Source organism: Hippocampus bargibanti, linkage group LG22, assembly GCF_051943395.1.
Source record: "Hippocampus bargibanti isolate YZ-2025 linkage group LG22, ASM5194339v1, whole genome shotgun sequence".
Taxonomy (NCBI): Eukaryota; Metazoa; Chordata; class Actinopteri; order Syngnathiformes; family Syngnathidae; genus Hippocampus; species Hippocampus bargibanti.
In genome coordinates this window covers 4,326,664-4,341,448 of record NC_142755.1, presented here as the reverse complement: position 1 = coordinate 4,341,448, position 14,785 = coordinate 4,326,664, and the positions used below count along the sequence as shown (strand labels likewise).

At 42.2% G+C, this 14,785-nt stretch overlaps 2 protein-coding genes across 4 annotated transcripts; one reads left to right on the top strand and one right to left on the bottom strand.

Annotated features, from left to right (window-relative positions):
* The first annotated feature begins 56 nt into the window (after positions 1-56).
* On the top strand, positions 57-13,687 carry dhx57 (DExH-box helicase 57). 3 transcript variants are annotated; one of them, XM_088988774.1, is made up of 22 exons: positions 57-889; positions 950-1,174; positions 1,244-1,432; positions 2,421-3,226; positions 3,296-3,432; positions 3,509-3,630; positions 4,820-5,015; positions 5,105-5,229; positions 6,208-6,341; positions 6,437-6,491; positions 6,559-6,764; positions 6,850-6,966; positions 7,654-7,750; positions 7,823-8,002; positions 8,689-8,889; positions 8,951-9,227; positions 10,389-10,484; positions 10,572-10,793; positions 11,858-11,932; positions 12,028-12,141; positions 12,216-12,416; positions 13,430-13,687. In XM_088988774.1, exons 1-22 carry the CDS (start codon positions 786-788, stop codon positions 13,568-13,570), a joined length of 4,020 nt encoding a protein of 1,339 aa, XP_088844900.1. In that variant the 5' UTR covers positions 57-785; the 3' UTR covers positions 13,571-13,687. The 3 variants fall into 3 exon arrangements, with proteins under 3 accessions (XP_088844900.1, XP_088844899.1, XP_088844901.1); XM_088988773.1 differs by having other exon boundaries at positions 11,858-11,938; XM_088988775.1 differs by lacking the exons at positions 57-889; positions 950-1,174 and having other exon boundaries at positions 1,294-1,432; positions 2,509-3,226; positions 11,858-11,938.
* Positions 13,688-13,839: 152 nt separating this feature from the next.
* stmp1 (short transmembrane mitochondrial protein 1) lies at positions 13,840-14,703 on the bottom strand. Its single transcript, XM_088988777.1, has 3 exons — positions 14,557-14,703; positions 14,306-14,359; positions 13,840-14,214 (listed from the first exon to the last, which is right to left on the bottom strand). Exons 1-3 carry the CDS (start codon positions 14,569-14,571, stop codon positions 14,143-14,145), a joined length of 141 nt encoding a protein of 46 aa, XP_088844903.1. The 5' UTR covers positions 14,572-14,703; the 3' UTR covers positions 13,840-14,142.
* Positions 14,704-14,785: the final 82 nt, after the last annotated feature.

Sequence of the window (14,785 nt, the reverse complement as noted above, 5' to 3'; positions counted from 1 at the left end):
CGTTTTAGCTTTCTCGCTATCACCTTTCATTGTCATGCTGTTTTTAAAAATACCAAATGTTATTTATTTACTACATCAAAGCTGTACAGGATATACAATTAGACATTTATCGTATCAAGGAGAATGGAAGGTGTTGGATGTTATTAAATGGACAATTATTAATCCTCTGAGGTTTTATTCATGACATAATAAATATATTACATGACGGCTCTATGTAAACAATGTAAAAAAAAGTTGCATCTTTGCCTTATTTTTTGTATTATATATTTACCATGCGTGGAAGCAGAAGGCTTTTGTGTTAATAGAATTATAAGATAATTTAATATTTTATTTAAAAAACAGCGTATGATAAATATTATTTCCTAATTAATAATTTACATTTTCATTTGCGCATTGATCGAAAACGATACCGGATGTGACGAACCGGAAGTGAAAATGTTGACCCCTCTCGACCCATCAGCACCCGGTGTATTTTCAACACGGTAGTCTGTAATTTCTGTTTAATTCTATTGTAAAACGTTAGTTACATGGTGACGTTTGAATATCCTATTGACACATCACTTAACATTTCACAGCGCAACCAAAGTTGAAATTACTTTAACTCTTACTCGACGCGAAAGACGTGAAACAAACGTTTTTAGGGGGTGGCGAAACGGTGAGCCTTTTAGCTAACGCTAGCCGGCGTCGTCAGACGACTGTAGTCAGCCAGGAGTGTACTTAAATGGATACATCGAGTTTACCGAAGTGGTACATCGATTTTTGTTACCCGGTCAGTTAACAGAAAAATGAGCTCAAGAAGAAGGGACAATAAATTCAACAAGTCAAGAGGAGACAGTGCTGGTTATGACGATTTCACCCTTGACGTTGGTGCCCGTCGTCAATCCTCAAGGTATAAACCTTCAATTTTAACATTGTTTTCTTCGATCCTAATTGTGGATATTCTCTCCAGACCCGCCAGACCACGAGGTGGCAATGCCTCCGTGGGCTATCCCTTACGAGATAACCGATATCTTGGCAAAGCCAACCGAACCGTGCCCAATCTCCCCAAATTCCCGGCGACCAACCAAATAGTCACCATGTCAAGTGACACCGAAATGCCCCTACAGAAGATTTCCATGACTGACGATGACCAAGCGTTGGTCAATGAGCTGCTGTGGGACCGGCGGATACATGAGTAAGGCAAATGTCGAACCAGCAGAGGAGCATTAGAAACACTTGAACACAATTTCCTGTATGCCCTTAGTGACACCGGTCTGGATGATTTGAATGAGGAAGAACATGATGAGATGGACCACCGTGAAGAAGGCCAGTTTTGGAGCACCAGCGACGAGCCTGTGGAGAGAGCAGAGAGCCCGAAAGATTACGAGTCTGACAACGAACGACCTCCGGTTGAACCTGTCGTCTCCCCTTTTGCGATCGGCAAACTCTGCAGGTGATTTTACATCTGGATGTTTCAGGATGAAAAATTGTTGCAAAATAATGATGAATCTGTGCATTTTTTTCTTCATTAATTGTGGTACAAAATACAATTTGAATTCATTTATTTTGTCTCAACATATTTGAATTCTATACAGATATAGAATATTCTAATAGTAATGTAATAATACATTTCATTTCTTAGCGCCTTTCAAAACTCTCAAGGTCACTTTACAGTAACAGGATCAGTTCTTCTGCGGGTGAGAAGCGGCAGCCACATGCGCCAACGTTCACTCAACCCGGAAGTAACTCAAATAGATAGAAAGCTAGCTAACAGACAGTTATCTAACTAGCTAGATAACCATATCGGTAATAAATAACCAGCTAGCTAGACAGATAGATAATAGATAGCAAATAGCTAGGTAGCTAGCTAATAGATAGCAAATATATTGCCAGCTAGGTAGCTAGCTAATAGATAGAAAATGGATTGCAAATAGATATCTAGCTAGACAGATAGCTAATACAAAGCAAATAGATAGCAAAAGGATAGCCAGCTAGGTAGCTAGCTAGTAGATACTAATAGATAGCAAATATATTACCAGCTAGGTAGCTAGCTAATAGATAGCAAATATATTGCCAGCTAGCTAGACAGATAGCAAATATATAGCCAGCTAATAGATCAAAGATATATTGCCAGCTTGGTAGCTAGCTAATAGATAGAAAATGTATAGCAAATAGATAATCTAGCTAGACACATAGCTAATAGAAAGCAAATAGATATCAAAAGGATAGCCAGCTAGGTAGCTAGCTAATAGATACTAATAGATAGCAAATATATTGCCAGCTAGTTAGCTAGCTAATAGATAGAAAATGGATTGCAAATAGATAGCTAGATGGATAGCATGCTAGGTAGCTAGCTAATAGATAGCATATAAATAGCTAGTTATTAGAAGCAGTTTATGTATTATTTTTCATGCCTTTTTTGATTGATTGGCTTGGCCTAGGTATGGCTTTAACCGGGAACGCAGCAAGCGGGCACTGCAGTCCTACGGGGGCGATTTCGGCGTCACATTGGAACAACTTCTCCACCAGGTTTACACCGAGCGTTACGGACAAGAAGCACTTTCTAGCGAGGGTCTCTCCGCCAAGCCCATGGGCGAGTGCCTAAAGGAAAGACAGGAGGAAGCCCTGGCGCTGACCGCCATTTTCGGCGACCGTTTCCAGGAACGCATTGCCAATTCCGTGTGGGTCATAACATTAGACGCCTTATTCCTCACGGATAATATTGGCAAAGAGTACAGCGCCAATCAGAGCGGTGGGACGTCCTCGCAAAAAGTCTGCAGGTTCTACCTCCAGGGAAAACGCTGCAGTTACGGCTGGAAATGCAAATTTAAACACCAAGCTCCTGATCAAGACTCATCGGAGCAACGGGGACCAGCTCAGAGCGGGATCAGCAGCCAATCTCGCCCGGAGTACGAACTGGAGATCCGTTTCCCTGAAGGGAACCGCTACCCGTCTCAAGCGGCGATCGTGGCCTTCAGCACCAACGACGAGTCCATCGGCGCCGCCGGGAGGCTCCGCGTCACCGAACGACTATTCGGCGAGGCGCTGGCGGCCGCCCGTAACTCCGAACCAGTGGTTTATACTCTGGTTAGCGTGTGCGAGGACGAGGCCGCCATGAAGGAGCTGCTGGACGTCCCGCATCACAAATACAGCAAACCGCCGCCCGTCGTGGCTTCGGTTGCGCCGCCAATGCCGAGGATCGAGGCCACGAAGGCTTTGGTGGACCGTCCCACGCCGCCAGTCGACGGTGAGGATTTAGCGGCTAACCAAATCTACCGCTTGCCGGAATGAAATCTTATTGTATTTTTTGTGAAAGACAACGGAGAGACCGAGGTCCCGGAAGATGACGACAAAGTCCCCGTCGAGAACGTCAACTCTGTCAACGTGAGGAAGATGGCGTCAAATGTTCTCCAAGAGAATGGCAAACTGTGCAAAGACTTTGACATGAAGCAGGTCGATAAATAAGAACAACAAACAAATGTTGGTGTGTTTCCGTGTTTATGACTCATCATGTCATGTCACTCCGTAGTCATCCGAACGCTACAGATCAATGCTGGAGCAGAGGGCGAAGCTGCCGGCTTGGAATGAAAAGGAAAACATTCTGGCGCTGCTGGACGGCTGTCAAGTGTTGGTTGTCAGTGGGATGACGGGGTGAGAAAGTCAATTTTATTTATTTCTTTTTATTTTATTGAGCAGAAAATGACATGGAAATGGATACCATGTTTTTTGGGGTATGAGGCGCACCCAAAAAGCCTTGATTTTCTTCATAAAAAAACGGCCCTGCGCCTTATATTTGAAGTAGTAATAATAATACATTTATAAGCACCTTTCAAAATTATCAAGGCCACTTTACAGATAGCTAATAGCTAGCTAACCAGATAGATAGATAGCCAGCATGGTAGCAAATAGATAGCTAGCTAGATAGCAAGCTGGATAGCAAGTCCACTTTACAGATAGCTCATAGAGAACTAATAGCTAGCTAGCCAGAAAGGTAGCTAGCCAGCAAGATATCAAATAGATAGAGCTAGCTAGATTGCTAGCTGGATAGCAAGGCCACTTTAATGATAGCTAATGGAGAGCTAACAGCGAGATAACCAGATAGATAGCCAGCAAGATAGAAAATAGAGCTAGGTAGCTAGCTAGATAGCTACCTGGATAGCGAGGTCACTTTACAGATAGCTAATAGCTAGCTAGCCAGAAAGATAGCAAATAAATAGAAGATAGCTGAATAGTGAGGACCCTTTCCAGATAGCTAATAGCTCGCTAGCCAGATAGATAGCTAGCTAGATAGCGAGCTTGCTCCATTTTTTTAAGGAAGGAAGATTGGTAATTATATTATATTTAAATTATATTTATTATTGAATTGTGATAAATGCTGATAAAAAAAACATAGAATATTTTTGAACTCATAAAAATAGAGAAAATACCACACATTAGGCTCTTTTACTCTCATGTTAGATATTAACTGATTCACCAGCAGACGATGTGCAAAAATTGTCCACTCCAGTGCCAGGGTTATTGTCATTGTCACTCAAATTCCAGGACCCGCATAATATTGAGTTTTAGGACGACATAAACATTCAATTCCGAGTAAGAAACAAACAGTAGACTCTCTTCTTTTATCAGGAAAAAAAGAGTTAATTCCTGAGTTATAATGGTCTGGAGTTATATGAGTTTGAAATGGGGGCAGCTGTATAAAATACAAAACAATAAATACGTATTAGGTTATATAGCGCTGAAGCTGTAACAAAGCACCAACATGGACAAAAGGCAAATGCTGCCCCCTCGTGGGAGGGGAAAAAAAACATTGCCAGAGGTCTGACCAGCGCTTTTTCGGAAGGTGCGGCAAAACAACGCAGATCCCCCAGTTCATTCTGGACGCTTCCTTGAGGGGGCCGGCGGAGAAGGTGGCCAACATCATCTGCACTCAGCCGCGCCGCATCTCCGCCATGTCGGTGGCCCAACGGGTGGCGCAGGAGCGCGCCGAGAGTCTCGGCGTCTCCGTGGGTTACATGATCCGCCTGGAGCGCGTCGCCGTGAGTGGATTTTGGGATACCATCTTCTCTTATTATGAATTTTTCATAACCTCTCCCCCTCCTCCTCCTCCTCCCTCGCTACTTCGAAGTCATCCGCCACCAGGCTGTTTTACTGCACCACTGGAGTATTGCTGCGAAAACTGGTGAGAGAGGCGGAGCTCCAAGGAGTCACCCACGTCATCGTAGATGAGGTGCACGAACGCACGCAGGAGAGGTTTGCTCCTTCTCAAAATTACCCGCAAAATACCCGAATTTGTTTGGGTTTTGTTTTTTTCTCGCGAGGGGTGCAGATAACTTGATTGTATTGTATTGTGTTGTGTACATCTGCCCCAATTTCAAGCTCAAATAACTCCTGACCCATATAATTTAGGAATTCACTTTTCTTACACTTCCTGGAGTGTTTACGTCTGGTTTTGTTTTTTCTTGCGAAGGGTACAGATAAGCGCCGGTCAGACCTCCGGCAATGTTTTCCCCTTCCACAAGGGGGCAGCATTTGCCTTTTTATCCATGTTATCGCTTGGTTACAACTTCAGCTGTTGTTAAAGCGCTATAGGAATCAATATGTATTGTATTTTGGACAGCCACCCCCATTTCAAGCTCCGATATCTCCAGACCCATGTAACTTGGGAATTAACTCTTTTTTTTGTCTGATGAGCAGCGGCAGCCACACGCGCCAGCGTTCACTCAATCCGGAATAACTCAAATAGATAGAAAGCTAGCTAGAATAACTCAAATAGATAGAAAGCTAGCTAGTTAGCTAATAGATAGCAAGCTAGACAGCTTATAGCGAGCGTACTTGTGGTTTTGTTCGTTACTTTGGACCTTTTTGTTCTGATCATAATTGTTAGCGCTTTGTTAATGCTTCAGGTGTTGTTAAAGCGCTATATATCAATATGTATTGTATTTTGTACTGCCACCCCATTTCAAGCTCAGATAACTCCAGAAACATATAATTTAGGAATTTACTTTTTTTTCTGATGAAAGAAGGGAATCTAAATTTTCTTACGCTCAATTGAATGTTGATGTAGTCCAAAAATTCATTATGCTATTGGTCCTGGAATTCGAGTGACAATGAAAATAACCCTGGCACTGGAGTGGACATATTTATTTTCTCATCATCTGGCAGTGAATGAGTTAAAAAAAAATCAATCAAAACACTCATAACATGCTTTTAATTCCTCCCTCTTCCCAGCGACTTCCTCCTTTTGGTCCTCAAAGACCTCATTCTGCAGAGACCCGATTTAAAGATTATCCTCATGAGCGCCACACTGGATGCTAACCTGTTCTCTGAATATTTCTACAACTGTCCTACTGTACACATACCTGGTAAAAATATTTTTTTTTTCAACCATAAAAAAAATACCTTTTATGTGGACTGTTTGTTTTGTGATTATTTGGAATGATGGAATTCATCTCTCCAGGTTACACTTTCCCCGTGACGCAGTTTTTCCTCGAGGACGTCATCTCTTTAACTAGGTGAGTATCAAATAGAAATGTTTGAAAGCAAGTAAAGAAATAAAACATCGCCATTGGTGTTTTTCAGATACGTGGTAGACGAAAGAAGCCCTTACAGGCGCCCCATGAAGCAGCAGACCACCTCATTTATGAGTCACCCGAGAGGTTATGGAGCCGGGCAGGACATTGGGAACAATATGTGGAACTTTGCGTCTTTCACTAAGAAGGACTTTGTCATGGAATCCATCCCGGACCAGCAGCTCGACCTGCGGGAACTCCTCATTCGGTTTAAAAGTGAAACTTTGGTCATTGCTCTTGCAAAAAAAAAAACACCCCTTCTACCACCCCCGCCTTAAAAAAATGTCTGTTGACCACCCAGATTATGACGCGACCACGCTAGCGTCCATCTCTCACATGGACCTGGACAAGATCAACATGGACCTGATTGAAAATCTGCTGGAGTGGATTGTGGATGGAGATCACGATTACCCCCCAGGCAAGAATTATTTGTTTCCTAGGAGTTCAAAATGACACAATTTGGAGATAAAGTTACCGTATTTCTGGAGTATAAGGCGCACCTTCCACTTTCCCATACATTGGGTGCACCGCATTATATGGGGCACCTTCAAAGAATGATGTTTTAAAACATTTTCTATACATAAGGCGCGCCACATTATCAAGGGTACTTTCAAGGAATGACATTTTAATGTTTTCCATACATAAGGCGCACCACATTCATTTTCAGGGGCACCTTCAATGAATGACATATTTTTAAATGTTCTCCATACATAGGGTGCACCGCATTATAAGGCTTTTGAAAATAATATTTTCTTTTCGGTGCGCCTTATAGTGCAGACAATGCAGTAATTTAGGCTATTTTTGTTGTTGTTGTAAGGCCGGGAGCGGGGTTAACTCATTCACTGCTATTTCTGAATTTATGCGGGTATTGAAAAGTATGACATGGAGTGCCATTCCCGAATTTGTTCGGGTTTTGTGGGGGTGCCGATCAAGCTCTTGTCCATCTTGTGTGAATTTCAGACAATGTTTTTCCGCCTCCCACAAACATATTCGGGAATGGCGCTCAATGTCAACTTTTCAATACCCGAATAAATTGGCGAATGGCAGCGGGTGAGTTTAATGTCCCGCCATTGTTCAACTTTGATTGGATTTACGTGTACTGCAGGTGCGGTGTTGGTTTTTCTTCCCGGGATCGTTGAGATCGAGATGCTTTTCATGAAGTTGCAGTCAAACAGGACGTTTTCCAAGGGTCACAGAAAAAGGTGGGAGACCCTTTTTTATATACTCTCAACGTCTCATTGACATGGGGTGTTGTTTTCGTTGGGTGTAAGCAGCGCCGGATGTGTGGTGTACCAGCTCCACTCCATGCTGCCCAGCAACGCCCAGCAGGCCGTCTTAGCTCGCCCGCCGAAGGGCGTCACAAAGATCATCCTCTCCACCAACATCGCTGAGACCTCCATCACCATCGAAGACGTGGTGTACGTCATAGACAGCGGCAAGCTGAAGGAGAAAAGGTGACTCGAAAAAACCCACCTGGGGCCGATGACGTCTTGGTTGAGATTGCGCTGGTATCCTATTCTGTTATGTATTATTAGTATTAGTGTTAGTAGTAGTAGTAGTAGTAGTAGTAGGAGTTAGTAGGAGTAGTAGTATTTGTATGAGTGTTTGTATTAATAGTATTTGTATTAGTAGTATTTGTATTAGTAGTTGTATAAGTAGTATTAGTAGTAGTTGTATAAGTAGTATTTGTAGTATTTGTATAAGTAGTATTTGTAGTATTTGTATAAGTAGTATTTGTAGTATTAGTAGTATTTGTAGTATTAGTAGTATTTGTAGTATTAGTATTGTAGTATTTGTAGTATTAGTATTGTAGTATTTGTAGTATTGTAGTATTTGTATTAGTATTGTAGTATTTGTATTAATAGTATTTGTATTAGTAGTATTTGTGGTATTAGTATTTGTTGTATTGTTAGTATTTGTTGTATTGTTAGTATTTGTTGTATTTGTAGTATTTGATGTATGTGTAGTATTTGTATTATTCGTAGTATTTGTATTACTTGTATTACAGTATTTTTATTCCTATTAGTATTATTACATATATAGTATTGTATTGGCATTATTATTATTTGTATTAGTATAATTAGTATTTATATTATTTGTATGTACATTTGTATTATTATTATTATTATCATGTTTTCAGGTACGACCCGTCCAAATGTATAGAGAGCCTGGAGGAGACGTGGGTTTCGCGGGCCAGCGCGCTTCAGAGAAGGGGCAGGGCGGGCCGCGTGGCCTCCGGGGTTTGCTTCCACCTCTTCACCAGCCACTGCTTCAAACACCATCTGGTTGACCAACAGCTTCCTGAAATTCAGAGAGTTCCTCTGGAGAAGCTTTGCCTCAGGTAGATGAGATGGAACGTCAAATCTTCAACATCAAACCAAACGTCGACATTGTTTTTACAGAATCAAGACTCTTGGCGTGTTCAACGAACAAACGCTGGAGTCGGTCATCTGTCGCGTTATCGAGCCGCCGGTCGCCGCCAGTGTGGACGCGGCCAAGCGGTGCCTGCAGGACTTGGGCGCCCTGACGGAGGATGAGAAGCTCACCCCGTTGGGCTACCATCTGGCCTCCCTGCCCGTCGACGTCCGCGTTGGCAAACTGATGCTGTTTGGCGCCATCTTCCGTTGCCTCGACCCGACGCTCACCATCGCTGCCAGTCTGGCTTTAAAATCACCTTTTGTAAGAACAGGCTCCGCCCCCTTTTGAAGGTTTTAGGTCAGCTCTCAGCGGTTGCAGGAGTCACGTCAGAGATGTTCTCAGGCTGGAACACAGGAAGTCTTTTACTGCCGGAAGGGGACGTAGCCATTCATGACCGACGCCCAACTTCTCTTTATTGAGAGTATATATAAATTGAAGTGATATATTCATAAAACATAGTCTTCTTGCACCAGGACGTCCCAAGCACCAACAACTATAAAACAACAGAATGTTGACATTTTCAACTTTTTAAATATGATAACTTATATTCTGCTTCAATCAAGTTATGTTTTTTTTTAACTCATTCACTCCCAGACAACGTGCAAAAAATGTGTCCACTCACTCCAGTGCCAGGGTTTTTGTCATTGTCACTCGAATTCCATGAGCCACAGATTATTGAGATTTAGGACGACATAAACATTCAATTCCCCTTAGACCTGACTCTTCTTTCATCAGGAAAAAAAGTTAATTCCTAAGTTATATGTATCTTGAGTTATCTGAGCTTTAAATGGGGGCCGCAGTACAAAATACAATACATACTGATTTATATAGCGCTTTAACAACAGCTAAAGCAATAACAAAGTGCGAATAATTATTAGACCAAAAAGGTCAAAAGTAGCAAACAAAACTACAAGTTAAGCTAGCTATAAGCTATCTAGATAGCTATCTATTATCTAACTAGCTAGCTTTCTATCTATTTGAGTTATTCCGGGTTGAGTGAACGCTGGTGCGCGTGGCTGCCGCTGCGCTTATAACTGAAATGTATTATTATTACTGGCGCCACTGGCTGCCACTGCTCACCCACAGAAAAAAACTGATCCCGTGACTGTAAAGTGACCTTGAGAGTTTTGAAAGGCGCTTATAAATGACATTTATTATTATTATTATTTGAACATGGATAAAAAGGTAAAGGCTGCCCCCCCTCATGGAAGGGAAAAACATTGCCAGAGGTCTGACCAGCGCTTTATCGACACTCCTAAAAACCCAAACATATTCAGGGGTGGCGCTCCACATCATGCTTTTCAATGGCAGTGAATGAGTTAAAGGGGGGTGGGTATTTTATTTTATTTTTTATTTTTTTTTTTTTACTGAAAATTTCACACAGTCATAAATGGTGATTTGTTTCATGTGTCTGTCCTGTAGGTTTCACCGTGGCATAAGCGTGAAGAGGCCAAGATGATAAAAGTGGAGCTAGGGGTAGCCAATAGCGACCATCTGGCCCTGCTCCAAGCTTACAAGGTGGTCTTCTACAAACAAGAACTGGTCTTAACTCGTGTGTATTAATACGTTAATGTTCTATTTTTTTGTTTTTTGGGTTTTTTTTAGGGTTGGTGCGAAGCCAAAAAGTCACACCACCTCGCTGGCTTCCGTTATTGCCAAAATAACTTCCTGTGTGTGAAAGTTCTCCAAGAAATGGCTTGTCTCAAGCGGCAGTTTGCCGAGCTGCTCTCCAACATCGGTTTCGTCAGAAAGGGGCTGAGGTCCAATTTGATCGAGCAACTCGGCTCCCAGGGCTCCGACGGCGTTCTTGAGGCTACCGGTCCCGAGGTACCAATTCACTGCCAGATGATGTGCAAAAATGTGTCCACTCCAGTGCCAGGGTTTTTGTCATTTTCACTCAAATTGCAGCACCCACGGAATGTTGACTTTTAGGACTAACTAAACATTAATTCCAGCGTAAGAAACCTTTGACTTTCTTTCCTCATGAGAAAAAAATAAGTTAATTCCTAAGTTATATGGGCCTGGAGTTATATGAGATTGAAATGGGGGGCGGCTGTACACAATAAATTAATAATAATAATAATCCATTTCATTTCTAAGCGCCTTTCAAACCTCTCAAGGTCACTACAGTCACAGGATAATTTTTTTTTGCGGGTGAGCAGCGGCAGCCACATGCGCCAGCGTTCGCTCAACTCGGAATAACTCAAATAGATATAAAACTAGCGAACTGGCTAATAGATAACTAATATATAGCTAGCTAGTTAGATAGTGAATAGTGGCCAGTGTTCACTCAACCGGGAATAACTCAAATAGATAGACAGCTAGCGAGATAATAGATAACTAATAGATAGCTAGCTAGCTGGTTAATAGATAACATAGATAGCTAGATAGATAGCTAGCTAGCTGGCTAATAGATAACTAATAGATAGCTTGACCGAAAGCTAGCTAGCTTGCTAATAGATAACAAATGGATAGCTAGCGAGCTGGTTAGATAGTGAATAGTGGCCAGCGTTTACTCAACCCGGGATAACTTAAATAGATAGAAAGCTAGCTCACTGGCTAATAGATAAACAATAGACAGCTAGATAGAAAGCTAGCTAGATGGCTAATAGATAGATAGCTAGCTGGTTAAATAGTGAATAGTGGCCAGCGTTCACTCAACCAGGAATAACTCAAATAGATCGAAAGCTAGCTAGCTGGCTAATAGATAACTTATAGATCGCTAGCTAGCTAGTTAGATAGTGAATAGATGGCTAGATAGGTAGCCAGCACATACATATTGATTCATATCGCGCTTTAACCACAGGCAAATGCTACCAACACGTGGGACGGAAAAACATTGTCAGAGGTCTGACCAGTGCTTTATCAGCATTATTTTTCTCCCATTCTAGGCAAACCTGAATGCTGATAACATCGGTCTCATGTCTGCCATGCTATGCGCCGCCCTTTATCCGAATGTAGTGAAGGTACAGGTAAATCCCAGATCGAACCCCAAAAACCTCCAACGAAAGCATTTGACAGGGTTATCGGCGCCTGACGTCCAGCCGTTTTTGGTCTCCAGATTTCCACGATAAACAACAAAGGAGCCGCCAAGAGGCCGCCCAGCACAACGTGCTGTTTCTTGGCCAAGAACGACGGCTACGTCCACATTCACCCGTCGTCCGTCAACTCCCACGTGAGTTCGGCGACAAATTGAACCAATCTGGCGCTCGGCCACTTTAGGGAATTTGCCCTTCTCTGGCGCTAAAGGTCCGAAGTTACCGTAGCCCCTACCTGGTTTACCTGGAGAAGGTAAAAACCAGTCAAATCTACCTGCGGGACTGCAGCATGGTGTCCGCGTATACTTTGGTGTTCTTCGGAGGCCGGGAGGTCAAAGTGGACAAGGTCAAAGACCAGTGCGTCCTCTCCCTCGACGACGGATGGATTCAATTCGCTGTCGCTTCTCACCAGGTTAGGTGGACAGTACAGTGATACCGCGGCTAACGAACGATTTAGCTCACGAACTTTACGCCTTACGAATGTTAAATTCGAGAGAATATAATCTTGGGAGACAAACTAGTTTTCGGGAAACACACGGAGCGCCACAATGTGTCGTTCGCGAACGAACCGGTCCTAACAAGGCGCTGAAAATGGCAGCCGGCTTTTTTTCTCCTCTATTCGCCGCCCCCAGTCTTCGGTTAAAGCCGCACCTGATTGGTCAAGATCCACGGTAGAGGAGGGAGGAGACACGCAGCAGTGAACAGGGGGAGTGGTGACAGAAAAACACGAAAGGGAGATGACAGAGCTTGAAACAAAAAAACAAAAGTGGAAAAAAATAAAAGAGAAAAGGTGACAACATGGATAGAAAACACAGTGAAATTTGGACTTGTTTCAACTTTATTGATAGTTCAAAGGCAGTGTAGACTGCAAGGTTAAAATATCCCATCAATCAGGCTCCACAAATAACCCGTGCAAGCCATCGGTATAATTTGAAGAGAACATACAAGCAAGGGAACCAGCTATTAATGAAGTTTCTAGTGTGTCTGCCTGCATATGTTGCAATATTACAACTTCTAACAACCCGGAGCTCCTTGAGACACTTTATGCAAAAAGCTATCCACTCCATCAAGCCATCAAAGACCATCACAAAGGTAAATAAAACAACTTTATTATACCGTACAGTTTATTTATTTAATTACAATACCATAGCACATTTATTATACATAAAATAAGGTATATTGTGTGTAGTTTTAAGGCTTATTTAGTTGAAAATTTGGTTTTATGGGGACCTGGGAACGGATTATTCTCATGTTAATGGTTTCCTATGGGAACTTAATGTTTGGAATACACTTCACCTTACACTTTCTAGGAACCAATTAAGTTCGTAAGCCAAGTTATCACTGTACTCTTGAGTTTTTTGCTAGAGGGAAGTTATTTTTTTGCTCGGGAAGATTTTAGAACGTAGCCATTTGTACGTCATCCAGGAGGCCGAGCTGGTGAAGGAGCTACATTTGAAGTTGGGACGCCTGCTGGAGGACAAAATCCGGAACCCCAGCATGGATCTGTGTAGCTGCCCCCGCAGCTCTCGAATCATCCAATTGATTATCAACCTCGTGTCCACGTAGGAAGCCCACTCCCAAAAGTGCTTCTGGCCACCTATTTTGTGGGTTTTTTTGGGGTAAAGAGAAATGAAACCATTTTACATATTTAACACCATCTGATTGTATTTGCAAGCTCAACGTCCAAGAGCTTCTGGAATGGAGACAATTTGTCCGACATTTAACTATAATCTTTTCCAGGCTAGTGTGTTAAAAATGTTCATTGTAATCAAATGTTAGTGTATTTATTGATATGTATGCAGTCTCCATTTTTGATGCACAATAAAACAAGCAACTTGAAAGGAATAACCAGCAACTTTATTCAAAGATTAACACGTTTAAATTCTTTATGAATGACATGTCATAACATGTCCTCCAACAGGTAGCACGCTGGATTTACAAAAACCAAAAGGATACATTTTTAATCCAGTCATCTAATGGAAATAAAGGTAATGTAACAAATCTTTCAGTCACTGCCATTATTCCCCCGTTCATACATTTGAATGATATCAAATGCTAGCTTGTTGTACAACCCTGTGAAATAAATAGATGCTCTGCAGAATGCATATTCCTGGTGGTGGAAGAATCCCCCACGGGAGTCACTCAGGTGGCTTCTTTTTGGCCTCCACGTCTTTCTTGAACGCTTCGATTTTTTTAGCGATATTGGGTACCTTGAAGTTAAACGCAGACAAAAATATTGACAACGTAATTCACACTATAACGTGTATGGTGGCCTTGGTGAAAGTTATAGCGTCAACTTACATCGTAGTTCTGGGCGAGATACATTCCTACAACATTGCCCAAGGTGAAACCAGCCTGAAAGATAATCACACAACAATTTTAAAACGCGTCCGGTTGTATTTTGGATCATTTATGTTCGCTTTTTGTGGTGACCAAGTAACACTATAACAGTTATGCTATGTTAGCTATACGTCTGTGTTATGTTAGCTATACTTTTCAAACCCCCTAAATTATCGATGGAGAACATCTGAACAAAAGTATGTTCGACTCACCAAGAACTGTAGCATAGCGTAATATTAAAGTCTTGAAGATTGCAAAATTATTAACTTAAAGAGAAGATAAACGTTAAAGCTTTGAGGCTACACGCAAACTCATGTACGTGTGTCAAAGCTAGGTTGTCAAAACAATGCGTGTCCGCATGCGCGACGGATGGACCCCCTCGTATGTTCTCGCGTTGTTTTACGAGACCCGATTTTGTAGTTCTTTTCTCAGTCTGCACCG